Source organism: Delphinus delphis, chromosome 15, assembly GCF_949987515.2.
Source record: "Delphinus delphis chromosome 15, mDelDel1.2, whole genome shotgun sequence".
Taxonomy (NCBI): domain Eukaryota; kingdom Metazoa; phylum Chordata; class Mammalia; order Artiodactyla; family Delphinidae; genus Delphinus; species Delphinus delphis.
Genome location: NC_082697.1, coordinates 71,389,100 through 71,407,296, shown reverse-complemented (window position 1 = coordinate 71,407,296; position 18,197 = coordinate 71,389,100). Strand labels below are relative to the sequence as shown.

General features: G+C 56.5%; 2 protein-coding genes across 12 annotated transcripts; both read left to right on the top strand.

Annotated features, from left to right (window-relative positions):
- Positions 1-2,094: 2,094 nt before the first annotated feature.
- SPNS1 (SPNS lysolipid transporter 1, lysophospholipid) lies at positions 2,095-10,034 on the top strand. Of its 7 annotated transcripts, none has more exons than XM_060031971.1 (13): positions 2,095-2,174; positions 2,423-2,713; positions 2,812-2,877; positions 4,646-4,782; positions 5,946-6,097; positions 6,191-6,257; positions 7,046-7,191; positions 7,497-7,652; positions 7,939-8,128; positions 8,489-8,554; positions 8,813-8,911; positions 9,205-9,376; positions 9,650-10,032. In XM_060031971.1, the coding sequence occupies exons 1-13, from the start codon at positions 2,153-2,155 to the stop codon at positions 9,742-9,744; spliced, it is 1,659 nt and encodes a 552-aa protein (XP_059887954.1). In that variant the 5' UTR covers positions 2,095-2,152; the 3' UTR covers positions 9,745-10,032. The 7 variants fall into 7 exon arrangements, with proteins under 7 accessions (XP_059887954.1, XP_059887955.1, XP_059887961.1 ...); XM_060031978.1 differs by having other exon boundaries at positions 2,109-2,174; positions 2,505-2,713; positions 9,650-10,027; XM_060031976.1 differs by having other exon boundaries at positions 2,111-2,174; positions 2,509-2,713; positions 9,650-10,027.
- A 527-nt stretch (positions 10,035-10,561) lies between these two features.
- LAT (linker for activation of T cells) lies at positions 10,562-16,380 on the top strand. Of its 5 annotated transcripts, none has more exons than XM_060033091.1 (11): positions 10,562-10,585; positions 10,871-10,973; positions 11,150-11,177; positions 11,303-11,337; positions 11,605-11,689; positions 11,823-11,887; positions 11,980-12,157; positions 12,229-12,323; positions 13,952-14,014; positions 14,213-14,275; positions 14,373-16,380. In XM_060033091.1, the coding sequence occupies exons 2-11, from the start codon at positions 10,871-10,873 to the stop codon at positions 14,438-14,440; spliced, it is 783 nt and encodes a 260-aa protein (XP_059889074.1). In that variant the 5' UTR covers positions 10,562-10,585; the 3' UTR covers positions 14,441-16,380. The 5 variants fall into 5 exon arrangements, with proteins under 5 accessions (XP_059889074.1, XP_059889078.1, XP_059889077.1 ...); XM_060033095.1 differs by lacking the exon at positions 10,562-10,585 and having other exon boundaries at positions 10,745-10,973; positions 11,980-12,009; positions 12,097-12,157; XM_060033094.1 differs by lacking the exon at positions 10,562-10,585 and having other exon boundaries at positions 10,745-10,973; positions 14,373-14,447; positions 15,756-16,380.
- Positions 16,381-18,197: the final 1,817 nt, after the last annotated feature.

Genomic DNA, 18,197 nt, shown 5'->3' with positions numbered 1-18,197 from the left:
TTAAAGAAACTGCCTAATTGTTTCTCAAAGTAGCTGTACTCTTTGCATTCCCACAAACATTCATATCATTTCCAGTACTTTATCAGGGTATTTATTTCTTTATTTAGGCCACGCCTTGCGGCATGCAGGATCTTATTTCCCACCCAGGGATCGAACACATGCCCGCTGCAGTGGAAGTGCAGGGTCTTAACCACCGGACTGCCAGGGAAGTCCCAGTGCGTTTATTTTTTTAAGCTATTCTAGTATAGTTGTATCTTAATGTGTTTTTAATTCTATCTTCCATAATGACCAATGGTGTCATATACTTGTTGGCCATTCATATATCTTTTTTTAACATCTTTATTGGAGTATAATTCCTTTACAGTGTCGTGTTAGTTTCTGCTGTATAACAAACTGAATCAGCTATATGCATACGTATATCCCCATATCCCCTCCCTCTTGCATCTTCCTCCCACCCTCCTCATCCCCCCTCTAGGTGGTCGCAAAGCACCGAGCTGATCTCCCTGTGCTATGCGTATATCTTCTTTTGTGAGATGTCTGTTCAAATCTTTTGCCCACTTAAAAAATTGTGTTTTTGTCTTACTGAGTTTTAAGAGTTCTTTTACATCTGGATAGAAGTCCTTTGTCAGATACATGCTTTGCAAATGCTTCCTTCCAATCAGTGGCTTGCCTTTTCATTTCACAGGTGCACCTTTTGCATGCAACAGCTCCTTCAGCTAAGCTCTATGAGGGTAGGTAAATCTGCAGTTGCCTGACACCCAGCACAATGTCAGGCATATAGTAGCTGCTCAATAGTACTGAGGAAATTCAGTGACTACAATCTGAAATTCCTCTCCATCTCTTTCCTTTAGACCCTAAAGGGAGACCAGGCTTAAGGTTCTGAAACGTGAAGTACTCCTGGGGCAACGCCAAGCAGGACAGTGACTCAAGAGTTTCTGATAAGGCCTCTTGCGGGGGTCCCAAGAACATGAGACTCTAGAATTTCGGCAGGGGGACTTAAGAGGTCTGGTTGGAAGAGGGGTCTTGAAGCTGCCTTTGCATAGAACTACACTAACTTTACTTAGAGTGTATGTTTATTAGCTGTAGCTTGGCGATTGGGGCGGCGAGGCACTCAGGAACAAAGCTGTTTTGGTGCCAGGGCTCTGTGGTCGAGCCCCGTCCATGGCTAGGAGTCTCCTTAGCCCCTGGCTGTTCCAAGTGAGACCATCAGAGGGCGCAAGTTGGAGGTGAGGAAAAACTGGCTCCAGACGCGGCCGGTGGGGTCTGGGGACACTTTCTTAAACGTCTGCAGGGAAAGCTCAGCTGGATTGGGGAATCCGAAGGGTAGGGACGGGGGCCACTGTTCACCATTCATTCATTCATCCAACACTTACTGAGCACGTATGAAGCCCCAACCGGACACCGTGGGGAAGAGAGTAAGAATTGTCTGTTGGGACTTCCCTGATGGCGCAGTGGTTAAGAATCTGCCTGCCAATGCAGGGCACACGGGTTTGATCCCTGGTCTGGGAGGATCCCACATGTCATGGAGCAACTAAGCCCGTGCGCCACAACTACTGAGCCTGCGTTCTAGAGCCTGCGAGCCACAACTACTGAGCCAGTGCTCCTGAACAAGAGAAGCCACTGCAATGAGAAGCTCGCGCACCGCAATGAACAGGGGCCCCCGCTCGCTGCAACTAGAGAAAGCCTGCGCGCAGCAACGAAGACCCAACACAGCCAAAAAATACATATAAATAAATTTTTAAAAACACAACTGTCTGTTGGCACGTTTAGAGATATTTACAGTACTACTGTATTTCCAGAATCTTTTAAGGTTCCATTATCTCGTTTGATCTCGTTCAGTAAGAAGTCTGCCAAGCAGCGTCGCAGATAAGGAAGCCGAGATTCAGAGTGGGAGGGACTGTAACAGCTCACCCAGACACCTTTAGGTCGGCTGTCACGGCGAGAACGCAGCCGAGGACCGTGGCGACCGGCCACAGTCACGTGACGCGGGAACGTCGGCCAAACCGCAGGGGCGCGCGCGGCCTCCGTAGTCGCGTCAGGGGCCGGCCCGCAGTGGCGTCCACCGCCCCCGCCCCTGCTCCAGTGTCACATGACCGGCTCTTAGCCAACATGGCGGTGGCGGTGGTGCGGCGCTGGGGCTGACCAACCGCGAATGCGGCGGGCTCCTACCCGGGGTGAGGGGTGACCTCAACCGGGAGGGGGCGGGGGATCGGACTCTCCTCAACCCGTTCCTGTCTCTGATCTCATCGGAGTTCCACTCGTCCCTCCGCGCGGTGTGTCTGCCGGGGCGGGGACGCATGATAGAGCCCGGGTTCCATCCCCCGTGATCTGTGCTTCGGGGCAAGCTCCTCTCGGTGTCCGAGCGCACTTCCCTCGCCTGGGTTCCCTCCATCCTCCTTTCTCCAGCCTCCTCCCCTCGCAGGTGGGATCGTCGGTGGGACCGTAGCGCGGGCGGGCGCGGCCCCCGGGACCATGTCCGGGTCCGACACCGCGCCCTTCCTCAGCCAGGCGGATGACACGGACGACGGGCCTGCGCCCGGCACCCCGGGGTTGCCTGGGTCCATGGGGAACCCGAAGTCCGAGGATCCCGAAGTCCCAGACCGGGAGGGACTGCAGCGCATCACGGGCTTGTCTTCGGGCCGTTCGGCTCTCATAGTGGCCGTGCTGTGCTACATCAACCTCCTGAACTACATGGACCGCTTCACCGTGGCTGGTACTGACTTCTGGGAGCAAGTTAGAAAGGGGAATGGGAGCGGGGTCCCGAAGGTGGGGCTGCCTCGGCCAGCCCATCCTGAGTCTTCTCCTTCCCAGGCGTCCTTCCGGACATTGAGCAGTTTTTCGACATCGGAGACAGTAGCTCTGGCCTTATCCAGACGGGTGAGTGGAGGCCCCTCCTGGGCACACCGCACCTCTTCTTTCTGTTCTACCCCAGTTGGGACCACACGCTGGCGTGCCTGGAGCCTTATTTTTGGGAGGTCTGGTGTCTGAGCTAGGGGAGGAGATGGCCATGGCTCTGCCCTGAGGCTGTCCTGTTCGATTAGGACACCACATTTAAAGAGATTTAAAGAGGGAGTCGGTTTTGTATAACAGTTAAGACAGACCTGGGTTTATATACCAGCTTTTCACTTAATGTGATGGTAGGCAAGGCCCTCAACCTCTCTAAGCCTCACTTTCCTTGTCTGTGAGCTGGAACTAGTAATAACCCCGGCTCACCTCATAGGGCTGATGTGAGGATTAAATGAGATAATGTCTGTGAAGTGCATAGTACAGTATTGGAAAATGGTAGGCACCCAGTAAATAATGGCAGAAGAGGGTGTCTAGAAGGGGAGGAGGTGAGTTTTACTTGTTCAGAACTTTGGGATTTATGGGAAAGGCAAAGCCAAGGCCAAGTCCTATTGTCCTTCCTTCCCTCCTTCCTTCATTTCTGAGCACCTACCATGTGCCAGGCCCTGGAGGAAGTACCGATAACATCCAAAGAATTTCGTAAGACGTTTTACCCCATTGTCTTCTAATCCTTTATCAGCCAAGGAGTTATTATTCTTGTTTTATAAAGAAAGTAGGTAGTATCATCTACATTTTATAAAGAAAGTGAGGCTTGGAGAGGAGTTAAGACTTGCCTAGGGTCACACAACAAGCTCGAGGCAGAAGAGGAGTTTGAAACCAGGTCTTGCAGTGTTCTTTGCTCCACTCCAGGCCACCAAGGAACTGGAGTTATTTAAGCCAAAGTTTAATGGAATGAGAATGGGATCATAGGTCCAGGTCTGCAAGTCTCTAAAGAGTTGTTGAGTTAGAGAAGAAATAGGTCTGGGACTTCCCTGGCAGTCCAGTGATTAAGACTCTGTGCTCCCAATGCAGGGGGTGGGGGTTCAATCCCTGGTCCTGTAACTAAGATCCCACATGCCCCGTGGCTCAGCAAAAAAAAAAAGAACAAAAAAACCCCAGGTCTTTCTCGGCAACCTGTTCACGTTTTCATTCAACACATGTTTGTTGAGCACCTGTTTTGTGCTCGGCAGTGTGTTAAGTGATGGAGACACAGTCATGGCCAATACAGTCCTGTCTTCCTGGAGCCAACATTTTGCTGTGCATGAGGGGGGCAACAGTCCCTGAAAACCTAAACTAATAATGAGATAATTTTCTATAGAAATAACTGTTATGTAAAAGAAGACAGAGTAGCTGTGATAGAGAGAGACTGGATATGTGGTGGTTGGGAAGGTTTCTGAGCTGAGGGTGAAGGAGCCAAGGTTGTGGAGTTCAGGGGAGAGGAGAGACAATTCCAGAGAGGACAGCAGGTGCCCAAAGCCTTAAGGCGGTATTGAACTTGGCAGTTGGGCCATTGGGGTACAGAGAGGGAAAGTGGATAAGCATGAAGTTGGAGGGGTAGGGAGAGGCTAGATCAGATAAGTGCGTTGCAGACCAGGGTAGGAGGAAGGCATGAGTCAGCTGGGCCATCCATTCTACGATGGAAGATTTGAAGAGCATTGGAGGTGAAGCTGGACAACTACTACCTCCCCCGACTCCCGCTTGCAGGAAGCTCTGATAGTTTCAGGGTTGGGAGTTATTCCTGCCCCCCTTCGCCCTCCCTGAGCTGGTTTGGGGGTGGGCTAGGGGTACTGGGGCTGGGCTGTGACTCTCTGCTTCCCCCCAGTGTTCATCTCCAGTTACATGGTGTTGGCACCTGTGTTTGGCTACCTGGGTGACAGGTACAATCGGAAGTACCTCATGTGCGGGGGCATTGCCTTCTGGTCCCTGGTGACACTGGGGTCGTCCTTCATCCCCAGAGAGGTGAGGTCCCACACTGGCTCCTGCTTCTGCCCTCCCCCCCGCCCTCTCCTCCCCCCAACCCTGACTCCCCCATCAGTCTTTGCTGCTGCTCTTTGGAGTCATTGCAGACTGGGCCCGGGGAACTTGTCATTGCAGACTGGGCCGTTCCCTTGGTCCATGCCGTCTTCTGTTCCCTGTTTGCCTGAGTTATCTGCCCACCCCATCCTCTCCCCTTTTCTTCCAGAACCTTCTTCTGTTCATCATCTCCTCCTTCCACTGCACACCTAAACACACACATTTCTCTATCACAGGAAAGACCTTACCAGGACTGCCCTCTGTCCGTCTTCCTCTTCCTAGTCAGACTTCCACAGAGGGGAGCTCCAGTCTGGGTGAAGGAGCAGCTGGGGCGAGGCTCTCATTTTGCCTGCACTTCCTCTCCTCCCACTCCCCGCTTGAGCACTGCTGGCTAACCTGCCCCCGTCCCTCCGTTGCCAAAGTCAGCAGTGCCCTGTCGGTTGCTAGCTGTAGCTCCTACTTCCTAGTCCCGTTCTCGCTGGATCTCCTGGGAGCCTCTGGCTCTGTTGACCTACTTCTTCCTTCCGAAAACTCTCTTCTAACTTCTGTGACCCCCTCTTCTGGTTTCCATCCTGTCTCCCTGGCTGTTGCTTCTTTGCTCCTTTGAAATCACCTCTGGCTGTTCTCACTTTCTGACCTGGGACTCTGTCTCCTCAGCCCTGGACACTACACACTCTCCTTGGGTGATTGTGCCTTGCTATTAGCTTTGGTGTCCCTGGTAGACAAATAACCCCCCGCCTAAGATCACTATTCACTGTTGGGGTGTCTTGGGTGGTTTGGACAAGATAGAAATAAAGATTTATTTCGTACCTACTGGGTGCAAGGTAATGAACAGACCTTTTGTTGTCCAGTTCTCACAATAGGTATGGGAACAAGTTGTTATTATCCCCCTTTTGCAGATAAGGAAGCTGAGGCTCAGAGAGGTTAAGTTGTTTTCTCAGAGTCACAGCTAGTAAGTAGTGGAGCCACGATTCAAGCTCAGTTTGGTTTGGTTCTAAAACCCAGGCCTCTCCTGCCATCCCTGCCACCTCTCCAGAGCTGGCTGGTGAGGGAGGCTGGGAGGCTGGCTGCAGGGCGGGGTGCCACCTGCCCCATATCTCGTTCCCCAGCGATTCTGGCTGCTCCTCCTGACCCGGGGCCTGGTGGGGGTCGGGGAGGCCAGTTACTCCACCATCGCGCCCACCCTCATCGCTGACCTCTTCGTGGCAGACCAGCGGAGTCGGATGCTCAGCGTGTTCTACTTTGCCATCCCTGTGGGCAGGTGAGTGGACCTCGGGCCTGGTGGGGAGGCAGAAGGGCCTTGCCTGGAACGGGACTGACCAGCCGTCTCTTCTCCCCCACCCCCTTCCCACAGTGGTCTGGGTTACATTGCAGGCTCCAAAGTGAAGGATGTGGCCGGGGACTGGCACTGGGCTCTGCGGGTGAGTCGTGTCACGGCCTGGGGAAAAGTTAGCAGCGCACTCACTGACTCCCCCTTTTGAAGGCAGTGCTCACTCTGCCAAGCCTACAGGCAGCCTAGCTGCCCTCACTGCGAGGCCATGTGCTAGGTAAAACTCGTGATTGCAGGTGATAGAAGCCCATTGTACGACTGTAAACCCCCAAATGGGACTGTATTGGCTCTCATAATGGAAAGTCCCAGGGTGAGCTTCAGGTAAAGCTGGATGCAGGACTCCCGCAGTGTCACAGGAATTTGATCATCCTTTTCTCAGCTCTACTCTCCTCTGTTATCTTCCTTCTCAAGCAAGTGAAAGCTCCACGTGTTTATCTTCCCGTCTAGAAACTTCAGCGCCCTGGATCCTTGAGCAGTAGCCCTGGGCGGTGTCTGATTAGATGAACGCGGGTCACATGCTGGCACTGACTCAATCACTGAGGCCTGGGAGGTTTAACATTACTCTTGGCAAAGTCTGGGTTACAAGCCCCACCCTATTTGAACCACATGGGTTGAGAGAAATGGGGGGAGTGGTTTCCCAAAAGAAAATTAGGGTGCTGTTGCTAAAGAGGGAGCAGTTAGGCTTGCAGAAACAGAAACACTTCCTAGTGGCAGTCACCTCCTCCCCTCAACGGCAGGTTCAGCTTCCTTGAGCAGGCACTCACTGGGTGTTTGAGGTCTTGGGGCCTGAGTTGCTTTTATACACCCTCACTTTCTCCCAGCCCCCAGGGTTGAGTGTCTCCCCGTCTGTGCCTTTCTTGAAGCCCACTCTTTCCCCAGGTGACACCAGGTCTAGGAGTGCTGGCTGTTGTGCTGCTGTTCCTGGTAGTACGGGAGCCACCAAGGGGAGCTGTGGAGCGCCACTCACACTCACCACCCCTGAACCCCACCTCGTGGTGGGAAGATCTGAGGGCTCTGGCAAGAAAGTGAGTTCAGTTCCATCCTAACCCAACATCTGAGGCCCCCAGGGAGGCCCTGAGGTCTAGTTTGAGATTTACATGGGTGTGGTCTTTGTTCTGCTTTCTGTCAGCTGGCCCTACCCTAAGGCCAGGAATTCTGTCGCCACTGCCCCCTTATGGCAACTGCTTGAATTACAGGCCCAGATCCTGGAGGCCAGTACAGCCTCCAGACTCAGTGCCCTGACTATTAAAATAAGCCAGAGAGGAGAAGAGAGGTCTCTGACACCGATACCTCAGTGGAGTCTAACTTCCTCCCTCCTAATTGTCTGCAGTCCTAGTTTCATCCTGTCTTCCCTTGGTTTCACTGCTGTGGCCTTTGTCACGGGCTCCCTGGCTCTTTGGGCTCCTGCTTTCTTGCTGCGTTCCCGTGTGGTCTTGGGGGAGACCCCCCCCTGCCTTCCTGGAGACTCCTGCTCTTCCTCTGACAGGTACCCAGATGGGGTCTGGTCTGGGTAGCCCTGCAGGTGGCAGGGGATGAAGTGGAGAGAGTCTGTGATTCAGACTCAGGCAAGGAGAGTGTGAATCCTGACTCCACAAGCTACTTCCTCTCCCAGAGCCTCAGTTTCCTAGTCTGGGAATAGGTGCCTTCCTCTTGTGAACCATGGGGTGCTGTGCCTGGATAGACCTGGGTTGTGAGGGTGGCCGGGATGGACGATCGTTCTCTCTGGGCCATGGGGGTGAGACTAGCCCCCTTGCCCCTCCCCTTCCCCCCAGCCTCATCTTTGGGCTCATCACCTGCCTCACCGGGGTCCTGGGTGTGGGCCTGGGCGTGGAGATCAGCCGCCGACTCCGCCGCTCCAACCCCCGGGCTGACCCGCTGGTTTGTGCTGCTGGCCTCCTGGGCTCTTCACCCTTCCTCTTCCTGTCCCTCGCCTGTGCCCGTGGTAGCATCGTGGCCACCTATGTGAGTAGCCAGCAGGTGTCTAAGGGGGTGTTCTGGGTCCAGGTTGGAGGAATGGTGCACTGGGGCAGGACTAGGGTCAGAGCCAACTCTGGAGTGGGAATGCCTGGGTTTGAATCTCAGCTCTGGCCATTCTTAGCTGTGTGACATTGGGCAAGTGACTTAACCTCTCTGTGCTCAGTTTCATCTTCTGTAAAGTGGGAATAAAAGTAGCAACTGTCTCCTAGGGGTGTTGTGAGGGTTACATGAGTTAATAGATGGGCCTGGTACCTAGTGAACCCTCCATGTGTTTGCTCTTCTTGTGATGAGACCAACGCCCCACCCCTGTTCCCCCTCCTTCACCGCCTACCTCCCATCCCCCAGATTTTCATTTTTATTGGAGAGACACTGCTGTCCATGAACTGGGCCATTGTGGCTGACATTCTGCTGGTGAGTAGGTGGCCCAGGGTTACCCCAGAGGCTGATGGGAGCAGGGAGTTGGGGCAGGGGACCTCACTTGCCTTGAACTGTGACCTTCACCCCTTCTTCAAAACCCAGCCCTGGACTGACTTCAGAGTCCAACCCCAGGTGGGCCTGTAGCCCGGGCCCGCCCTGCCCTTCACCCCAGCCACACCTCTGAGCTGGGGTTCACGTGACCTTAGCCTAGGCTGAGCCTTGGCCCTGTCTCCTGCCCCTCTTTCCTCCCAGTACGTGGTGATCCCCACACGCCGCTCCACTGCTGAAGCCTTTCAGATCGTGCTGTCCCACCTGTTGGGTGACGCTGGGAGCCCCTACCTGATTGGCTTGGTGAGCACGGTCCCTTGGCTGGGCCTGGGATGGGGTTCGGGGGACCCCACATTCCCAGTACCGGCTGGCGGCCAGTGGCCTGAGCACAGGCCAGATTAGAGGGTCTCACCCTAGTGAGGCATCCGAGTCCCCTGTGCCAGGCACCCTTCACCTCGGAGGCTCAGCTGGGTGGGCACGATTTTGTCTTGTCAGATTTCTACCGGTAAGGTCCAGGCCTGAGTCTTCTTCATTCTCCTGGAGTTCAGGGGCTTCCTCTCCATTCTCCTGACTTTTCTTTCCTTGTCTACCTGCAGATCTCCGACCGCCTCCGCCAGGGCTGGCCCCCCTCCTTCTTGTCTGAGTTCCGGGCCCTGCAGTTCTCGCTCATGCTCTGCGCCTTCATGGGGGCGCTGGGCGGCGCGGCCTTCCTGGGCGCTGCCATCTTCATTGAGGGCGACCGCCGGCGGGCCCAGCTGCACGTGCAGGGTCGGTCGGGCCTCCCCGCTGTCCGTCCACAGCTCCTTGCCTAACTTCATGATGCTGCCTGCTTGTCCATCCATCCGCCCACCCAGCCCCATGTCCCTGGCAGCCCTCAGTCCACAGCCCTCCCCTCCCTCGGCCTCGGGTCTCCCTGTCCCACGAGCTGATGCCCCACTGTGTGGCTCTGCTGCCCCATCCATTTGCTAGTGCCTGTTTGTCCCCTCCCTGACCCTGTGTCTGTCTGTCCATCCAGCCCTGGCTCTGATCCCTCCCCGACAGGTCTGTTGCGTGAGGCCGGGCCGGCTGATGACCGCATTGTGGTGCCCCAGAGAGGACGCTCCACCCGGGTCCCCGTGTCCAGTGTGCTCATCTGAGGGGTTGCCGCTTGCTACCTGCACATCTACCACAGCTGGCCCTGGGCCCACCCCAGGAGGTGCCTGGGCCCAAATCCTCGGCTGGCCCATTTTCTAGGAGGGGCCTTGGGCCATGGTCCAGCTCCTACACACTACACAGGTGGCCAAGAGGGGATTCTGGGGGTCCGGGAGGGGGATCCCCTGCCACTGGAGCAGCCCCAGGGGCTCGGTGCTATTTGTAACTGAATAAAGTTTGTAGCCAGACCCCAAGTGCCTGCTGGAGTCTCTCTGGGTGCTAGTGACCCCTGGATTGCAGGGGACGCCCCCTCTCTAGTCCCAGGTTCCCAGGGGCTGTTGGGTCACTCCTGCGGGCCCTTGGGCAAATCCCTGCCCTTCTGGGCCAGTGAATGAGGGGGCGGAGTGAGCTGGCTCGGTGTGACCGGGAGTCGCTTACGCCCATGTCTCCCCGAGAGCCCGCCCTTCTTGGCAGGCCGGCCAGGGTGAGGTGGGGTGGGCACGCCCTGGGCCCCTCAGAATTCCTGGTGTCAGGGCCTCCCTCCCTGCCGCCTCCTTGAGCCGCGCTGAGGAGGGCACAGCAGCTGGCTGGCCTGCAAGTATCTTTTCCTCCTCCCATTGGTCTGAGCTGCCCCTTGTCCCGGGGACCAGCAGACCCTTCCTGAGGGCCCAGGCCGGCTCCTGAGGCCGCCTCCTCCCCCTCCCCACTGGCTGGGTGGGGGTGGGAAGGGGGAGGGTGCAGCCAGCTGAGCCCTGATGATTTCCTGCCCTCACCCGGCGCTCACCACAGCTTCCTGCCACAGGCAGGCAGGCACTGAGGAGAGGCAGGCGCAGAGTCCCGGGGCAGGTAGGGCTGGGGCACAGGGTCTGTGTAGGGGTGGCTGGCGCCAGACTCCAGGTCAGGGCCTGACCGCCCTGGGTTCAAGGGTCTTCCAGAGCCTGCGCTGACGCCCGCTGAGGGGAGGAGACCCAGGGAGCCCCCGAGGAGGGCGCAGCTGCCCCCCACCAGGCTCCCAGCCTTGTGCCCGCTCAGCCCCTGTACCCTTTGTGGCCTGGCCCTTGCCCCGCTGCTGCTCTGTCCCCAAGGGGTGTGCGGCGAGCAGCTAGGCCCGGTCCACGCTCTCCCCTGCAGATGGAGGCAGTCAGCCCGGTCCTCTTTGTGCTGGGCCTCCTGCTGCTGCCTCTCTTGGCTGTGCTGCTGATGGCATTGTGTGTGCATTGCCGAGAGCTGCCAGGTGAGTGGGTACTGGTGGGGTGTCCGGGTGCTCAGACACACCGACAGGGATCCTCACCCCACGCCCCAACTCCTTTGTCCCTCTTTAACTCTTTCGAGTTGCTGAGAGCCCCGTACTCCATCACCCACTGCCCTCGTCACCCCCTTTTCCTGCCTCACGGGCCCTCTCTTCCCCAGGCTCATATGACACTGCTGCCTCCGATGGGTGAGTCTGCCCCGTCCGCCCTGGGTGTCTCCCTCAATACCCCATGCAGGGCTGGGCCCCAGGGGACTGAGATGGGGTCTGGGGCCTCTCCCAGCTGTTTACCCAAACTGTGTCTCTCCTGCTAGTTTGACCCCAAGTAGCATCGTGATCAAACCGCCTCGTGAGTACATGGAGGGTCACCTTCCTTGGACGCGGGGGGAGCATCTCCTGGCGTGGGTGGGAGAGTGTGTGCCTTTGTTCAGTTTCCCCCTGTGGCTGCCCACATGGCCTTGACCTGAGCTGGGGGTGGGGAGGGAGATGGGTGCCCCCCCCACCAGGCCTGTCCAGGGCACAGGGGTGTCGTGGGTTAGTCTGCCCTTCGAGGCCTCGTCCAGGGTAGGGGCGTGAGCTTTGGAGTCATTCCTTCAGCTTGGTCCTGTCTTCTCAGCCACAGCCGCCTCCTGGCCACCAGCCACTTCCTACCCGCCTGTGACCTACCTGCTCCAGAGCCAGCCAGACCTGCTCCGCATCCCGTAAGTGGCCGCTTCCCCTCCAAATCCCCCTTTTTACCCCCTCACCTGCTTGGATTGGGGGCCTCTTTCCCTGTTGCAATCCCTCTTGCCCCAGAGCCCCACCCCAGCCTGCCCTCTGACCTTTGATTCCCAGGCGATCCCCACAGGCCCCCGGAGGCTCCCCCCGCATGCCGTCTTCCCAGCAGGACTCAGATGGTGGTAAGCGTGGAGCCGGGCCCGTGGGGCTGGGGCCAGGCAGAGGACAGGCCCCTCCGAGCTAGCTCAGTCTCCCTCTCCTGCTCTCTCTGCAGCCAACAGTGTGGCCAGCTATGAGAACGAGGGTGCGTCAGGGGCCCCGGCGGCCCTGGCTGGGAGGAGGCTGGGGCCTGTCCTGGGCTCCGCTGACCCTGTGTCGTTACCCACCCCAGAGGCAGTCTGTGAGGATGCGGACGAAGATGAGGATGAGGAAGACTATCCCGAGCGCTACTTGTGAGTGGCCAGGCGGGAGGTGGGAGCTGAGGCCGGGGCTCCTTGCTCACCCGCTCCTTGGCTCCCCTCAGGGTCGTGCTTCCTGACAACGTCTCGGCCACTGGCGCCGCCGTCCCACCAGCTCCTGCGTCCAGCAACCCTGGCCTCCGAGATAGCGCTTTCTCCAGTGAGTCGGCCTTCTGACCACTCCCCGCCCCTCTGTGCTGCGGCCCCTCGGCTCTTCCCTCTCCTCCTGGATGTTTGCTCCCCCTCCATTTTCTCTCTTCTCTCTTTCTAGCACTTCTGTCCTTCAGATAGGGGCACTTCCGGCTCCGATCGTCTGATTTCCTTACCTTTTCTCTTCTCTTCCCTCCTTGTCTTTTGCTTTTATTGTCTGCAAGATTTCCTTGACTTTATTCTTCTTTTGAGTCTATGCTTTTGTCTTTCTTGTCCAAAAGCCCTTTCTTCATCTCTGAATGTTCCTTTTTCATAGCCTCCTATCTTGTCTCACAAAGGCAGTATCATCTCGTAAATCTCTAAGGAGAAGTAGGTTATAGGTCGTCTTTTTGGGGGTTTCTTTGGGAAGTTTTCGTCTGCTTTCTGTGTTGTTTCTGTTTCCTTTGGGCTGCTTTTCTCTCTTCGTTTTGGTTCCGTCCTGCCTGCTGGAGGCTTTTCTAAGTGTCTTGTGATCTTCAGTGTTCCATTCCTCTCCTTCCTCTCTACACTTGCTCTGGGTCTTGACTTCCACACCCTGGCTTCATGTGCCATCCTGATTCTCAACTCACGGCCTCTCTCTTGAGCCCCAGACCATCTGTCCAAGTGCTTATTTTCATTCATTCATTCACTCATTCAGTCATCCGTCATATTTACTGGGTGCCCCTGATATAATCACATCTAATGAGGCAGAGTTGTGATTAAAACAACTGACATTATTGAAGGCCTACTACATGCCCTACTAAGAGTTTTATGTGTATTAACTTATTAATATTAAACGTCACAATTCCCAGGGGCTTTTGAGCCTGTCCCTTCCCCTCCTGCCCCACACTTGTCCCATCTGTACAAAGATTTGTTTATTTAACAGAAACTTGGCGGCACTGACGGTATGACAGGCCTTATTTTAATTCACCGTTTTCACAACACCCCTGTGTGGTGGGTACCGTTCCTCACCCTATTTTACAGATGAGAAAACTGAGGCCCAGAGCGGTTAGGTAGCTTGCCTGAGGTTGTACAGTTAGTTAATGCTGGAGCTGGACTTGAACCTGGGCAGTCTGACTCCGAAGCCTGCCTTGTCCACATCCTCAGGGAGAAATAAGTCAACACATGAAAGAATAAGATGTCGTCAATGGCGCTAGGCGCTAGGAAGGGACAAGGACAGGAGAGGGGGGTCAGGGCAGGCCTGGCTGAGGAGGAGGGGCCAGCGGGGCTGATGGCGCCTCTGACTCGGCCCAGCCCCGCGTGTTGTTTCCTTCCGCACACGTGTCGCCCAGCCCCACCACCCCGAGCCGCTCCCCGTCCCTGCTCCCTGGCCTGGGGGACACGCTGGGGTCTGCTGTCTCTCCTCCCACAATTCCGTTTCCCCTAATCAATTCTGGTCAAGTCGTCCTACTTCTCTCCATCGCCACCCGCGTGGCAGGTCCGGACCGCCCTCCCTGCCTCCCTCTGGGGCTGACAGTGGGGATGGTCTCTGGGGGTCTGCGTGTAGGAGTCTCGGGCTGGTTATGTCGAAAGTCTTTGGGGGCTGCGGTTGGGAGCCTCTGGGTGTCTGCCTCGGGGGGTCTGGGTAACAGTGCGTGGGCGCCAATGCTTTTCCTGCAGTGGAGTCGGGGGAAGATTACGTGAATGTCCCTGAGAGTGAGGAGAGCGCGGATGCGTCTCTGGGTGAGTGGCTGGGGTCTGCCTTCCCTCCTCACTCTCGCACCCCCCCACCCCATCCTCACTCTCATTCCGGCCTTGAGGGTGCCCACCGCCCCCTCTCTGGCTTCCTCACCCTCTGCCTGGGTGTCCTCCTCTCTCACCCTCAGTGTGGCCTGCCCCCCTTTCGGTATGGCCGTCCCTCCTTCTGACCTGTCCCCACAGATGGGAGCCGGGATTACGTGAACGTGTCCCAGGAGCTGCCGCCCGTGGCGAGGACCGAGCCTGGTGTGTGTTGGGGGAGGTAGGGCAGACACTGGGGGAGCTGCCTTGGAGGAGAGCGGGATGGCCTGTCAGCTGAAGACCAACCTCCCTTCCCTCGCAGCCAGCCGGAGTTCCCAGGAGGTGGAGGGTGAGGAAGCTCCAGATTACGAGAATCTGCAGATCCACTGAAGGCCCGGTGAGAGGCCCGCCCGGCCCGGCCCTGCCCGGCCCTGCCCCGGGCCTGCGGGCCCTCCCCGCCCTCTCCTCTCTGAGTCTGGGGCCCCTGTGGCCGCCCCCGACCTCCTGACCCTGTGCCCCTCCCTCTGTCCCTGGCCCGCTGTGTTTCAGTGGGAGGCCGCGTGGGGTCTGGAGCCAGCCTTGCCTGGGAGTGCTGAGCTGAGCAGCCGGCAGCGGCTCTGTGGGCCCCCACTCGGCATCCCGCCCCGCCTCCAGCCTGACGACAGCCTGAGAACTTTCCCCCTAACTTATTGTCACTTCGGGGTCCCGTCCGTGTGGCCCCAGTACCCTGCACCTTCTGATGCAGCCTGAGAACAAGCCACCCTGGCCCCAGCCCTGCTCTGTAACAGAATAAAGGCTGCTGTGGTCTGTAGTGCTCTTAGCTTTGGGGGGCCCAGTGGGTCGGAGTCAGGGTGAGGGTGGGCTGTGTCCGAGGTCCTGAGTGTGTGTGTGTGTGTGCGCGCGTGTGTGCGCGCGCACGTGTGTGTGTGTGTGTGTGTGTATGTGTGTGTTTGTGGGTCTCCATCCTTGCAGACCCTCTGTGCTCCCGAGGGTCCTGACCAGGTATGTGTGAGTGACTGAACGAAGCCTGGGACACGTCACCTTCTGAGTGAGGCAGTTCTGAGCCCAGCTGGCACTCCTGGGGCTCAGGTGCATGTCCTCATGAGTTAGTCCTTGGAAGTGGCAGACGATGGCCGAGGTGATGGGAGAACAGGGCGTGGGGAAGCGCTGGGTGGGCGTCTAGAGCAATACCCTTCCCCACCGGCCCCTGGTTTCTCCATCTTTAAAACAAGGGGGTGGACTTGATGACCTCAAAGGGCTTGCTTTTTTAAAAAAAATTAATTAGTTTTTGGCTGCATTGAGTCTTTGTTGCTGTGCACGGGCTTTCTCTAGTTGCAGAAAGCAGGGGTTACTCATTGCGGTGGCTTCTCATTGCGGAGCATCGGCTCTAGAGCGCAGGCTCAGTAGTTGTGGCTCACAGGCCCGGTTGCTCTGTGGCATGTGGGATCCTCCCAGACCAGGGCTTGAACTTGTGTCCCCTGCATTGGCAGGCAGATTTTTAACCACAGTGCCACCAGGGAAGTCCCTCAAATGGCTTTCTTAATTCTTACTTTTTGTGGTTCTTAATAAAACAGAACTTTAAAAATTGTCTAAGCAACTGAAAAAGTTAACGGGCATCACAGTCCTCTTCAGACTTGACTTAGAGATGACTTACCTGGGGGTTTTGCGAAAATGCAGATTCTGATTCAGTCCATCTGGGATGTAGCCTGAGACTCTGCATTCCTAACGAGCTCCCAAGTGGTTCTACTGCTGCTGCTCCAAGACCCCCCCCTCTGAGTACGAGGATCTGGTGGATACCCTGGTCGTTGGGACTGGCCCCCGTGCGGGCGTGTGACAACCTGGCCAGAGTGAGGCCCAGCGCTGGACATGAGCAGGAAGTGTCAGGAGGGAGAAGCTTTTTTTTTTTTTTTGCGGTACGCGAGCCTCTCACTGTTGTGGCCTCTCCCGTTGCGGAGCACAGGCTCCGGACGCGCAGGCTCAGCGGCCATGGCTCACGGGCCCAGCCGCTCCGCGGCATGTGGGATCTTCCCGGACCGGGGCACGAACCCGTGTCCCCTGCATCGGCAGGCGGACTCTCAACCACTGCGCCACCAGGGAAGCCCAGGAGAAGCTTTTTGTTCATGGCAGTTGTGAAGCTGGGAGAATGTGGTCCTGGAGCCCCCACCTGGAGAGCATCCCAAGAATGAAGCCAGTATGGAAGAGAGAAGGCCTGGAGGTGGGCAGGGCTGGCTTCCTGGTGGTGTCAGAATGCCTGGATCTAGTCACACCTGAAGCGAGATATCCCCTCAGACTCTGGTTACTTGGGCCAATAAATGACCAGTTTTCTTCAACCAGCTTGATTTGGGGTTTCTGTCACATACAACTAGAGTAGTCCTGAGCGGGATGCAAAGTTGTTGGTGTCCTCTGGCCTCCAAAGGTAATAGCAACAGCTCCTCTATATAGCGCCTGCCACATTTCCGTGCTTATTTCATCATTGTCAGGCCCCTGTTGTCAGTTACTGTGCGTATCCCCATTTTGCAGGTGAGGAAACACAGGCTCAGAGAGGAAAAGTGATTTTCAGTGGCAAATCTGGGCTGAGATCTGGGCCTGTTGGCGTCCAGGGTCATTGCTGCCAGCACCCTTGCTCTGGGTGTTGTATTCGGAGCCGCTGCGCCAGGCGGGGAGGTTGTGAGAGGCCTGTTGGAGAAGTGGGGGAGGGAGGTCTGGGGAAGTGTTTGGACAAGCTGGACATCAACAGGTGGCATGGTCTTTTTTTTTTGGTTTTTTTTGGCCGATGTGTGGCATGTGGGATCTTAGTTCCCCAACCAGGGATCGAACCCACGCCCCCTGCAGTGGAAGCGCGGAGTCCTAACCACTGGACCACCAGGGAAGTCCAAGTCATTTTATTGGGAGGAAATAGAAAAGGGCAGAGGCACCTTTATGCCTGGGCTGAGGGACAGAAACAGTTTACCAACAAGGTCATGTTGGTGCCACCACCCTGAGAATAACCTAGCGACATCAGTCAAGCTGAAGATGGTGTGTCCCTTTGCCTAGCATATCCCTGGGTGTAAACCTGGACAAAGCAGCACGTGGGCTAAGGGGTAGGTCCAGGGGGCTCAGGGCAAACTGTAATGGCTGACAGCGGGACACAGCCGACACCGTCACTGGGAGAGTGGACGGAGGGCCTGCAGTCCAGTGACACCGTGGAGACCCACCAGCAGAGAAAGATCAGTGGACTGGAGCAACATGTCACCTCCGATAAATATCACCAGCAGAAGGTGGAGTGAGAAAAGGAAAGCAAGTGTTTTATTTATATAAACCTAAATACATGAAAAACCTGTACATGTTGTCCAGGGATACACATATATGCAAGGATAGTAAGATAGGCAAAGGACGGAATTCCCAGTCAGTCCAGTGGTTGCGACTCTGCTTTCACTGCCATGGGCCATGTGTTCCATCCCTGGTCGGGGAGCTAAGATCCCACAAGCCGTGAGTCGCGGCCAAAAAAAAGAAAAAGACAAGAAAAAAGAAGATAGGCAAAGGAATGAGGAATATCAAACTCTGGAGGGTGGCTACCATGGGCCAGAGGGGGAGGATACCTGGGAAGGAGTTCAGGAAGGGCCTCCATGATATGTGTAATGTCTTGTTCGTATTAAGCAGGGTTGGATACAGAGGTGTGTGATACGTGTCTCTCAAGTGTTTGCAAATCTGAATGATTTTGTAATAAGAAGAGAGGCCAAGACCTAAGGGGGCAGTGGATGGAGGCAGAAAAGTAGGGCAGCTTTAGGAGGCAGTAAACAGGAGGCTGAGAGGGGCCGGTCTGTCTGCGCCCAGTAGGTGAGTTGCACATGGCGCTCCAGGCTTTAGGAGCAACGTAGGCAAGGGCCCTGAGGTGGGATCCGTGAGGCGGCTCCCAGAGAGGTCCACAGGAGACATGGTGGGCTAGCTGAAGACGTGGCGGTGGCCGTGGAGCGAGGTGGTAGAAGGGGATGTTGGAGGCAGAAGCAAAGGACGTGGTGATGGGTTGGCCGTGGGCCGCGAGGCTTGGGGAAGTCCAAGGTGACTCTGGGTCCTTGCCTTGGTGGATTGGGGCGGGGTGTGCCCTGAGGCACGAAGCAGCTTCCCACTGGTGTTTCTTGGATCAGCAAGAGAATGTGGCTTTGCTTCC

Coding starts and splice junctions, on each gene's coding strand:
- LAT (XM_060033091.1), top strand. CDS start 10,871: ATGGAGGCAGTCAGCCCGGTCCTCTTTGTGCTGGGCCTCCTGCTGCTG. Junction 12,324..13,951: donor CCGAGATAGCGCTTTCTCCA/GTGAGTCGGCCT, acceptor CTTTTCCTGCAG/TGGAGTCGGGGGAAGATTAC. Junction 14,276..14,372: donor CGTGGCGAGGACCGAGCCTG/GTGTGTGTTGGG, acceptor CTTCCCTCGCAG/CCAGCCGGAGTTCCCAGGAG.
- SPNS1 (XM_060031971.1), top strand. CDS start 2,153: ATGCGGCGGGCTCCTACCCGGG. Junction 6,258..7,045: donor ACTGGCACTGGGCTCTGCGG/GTGAGTCGTGTC, acceptor CTCTTTCCCCAG/GTGACACCAGGTCTAGGAGT. Junction 9,377..9,649: donor GGCCCAGCTGCACGTGCAGG/GTCGGTCGGGCC, acceptor CCTCCCCGACAG/GTCTGTTGCGTGAGGCCGGG.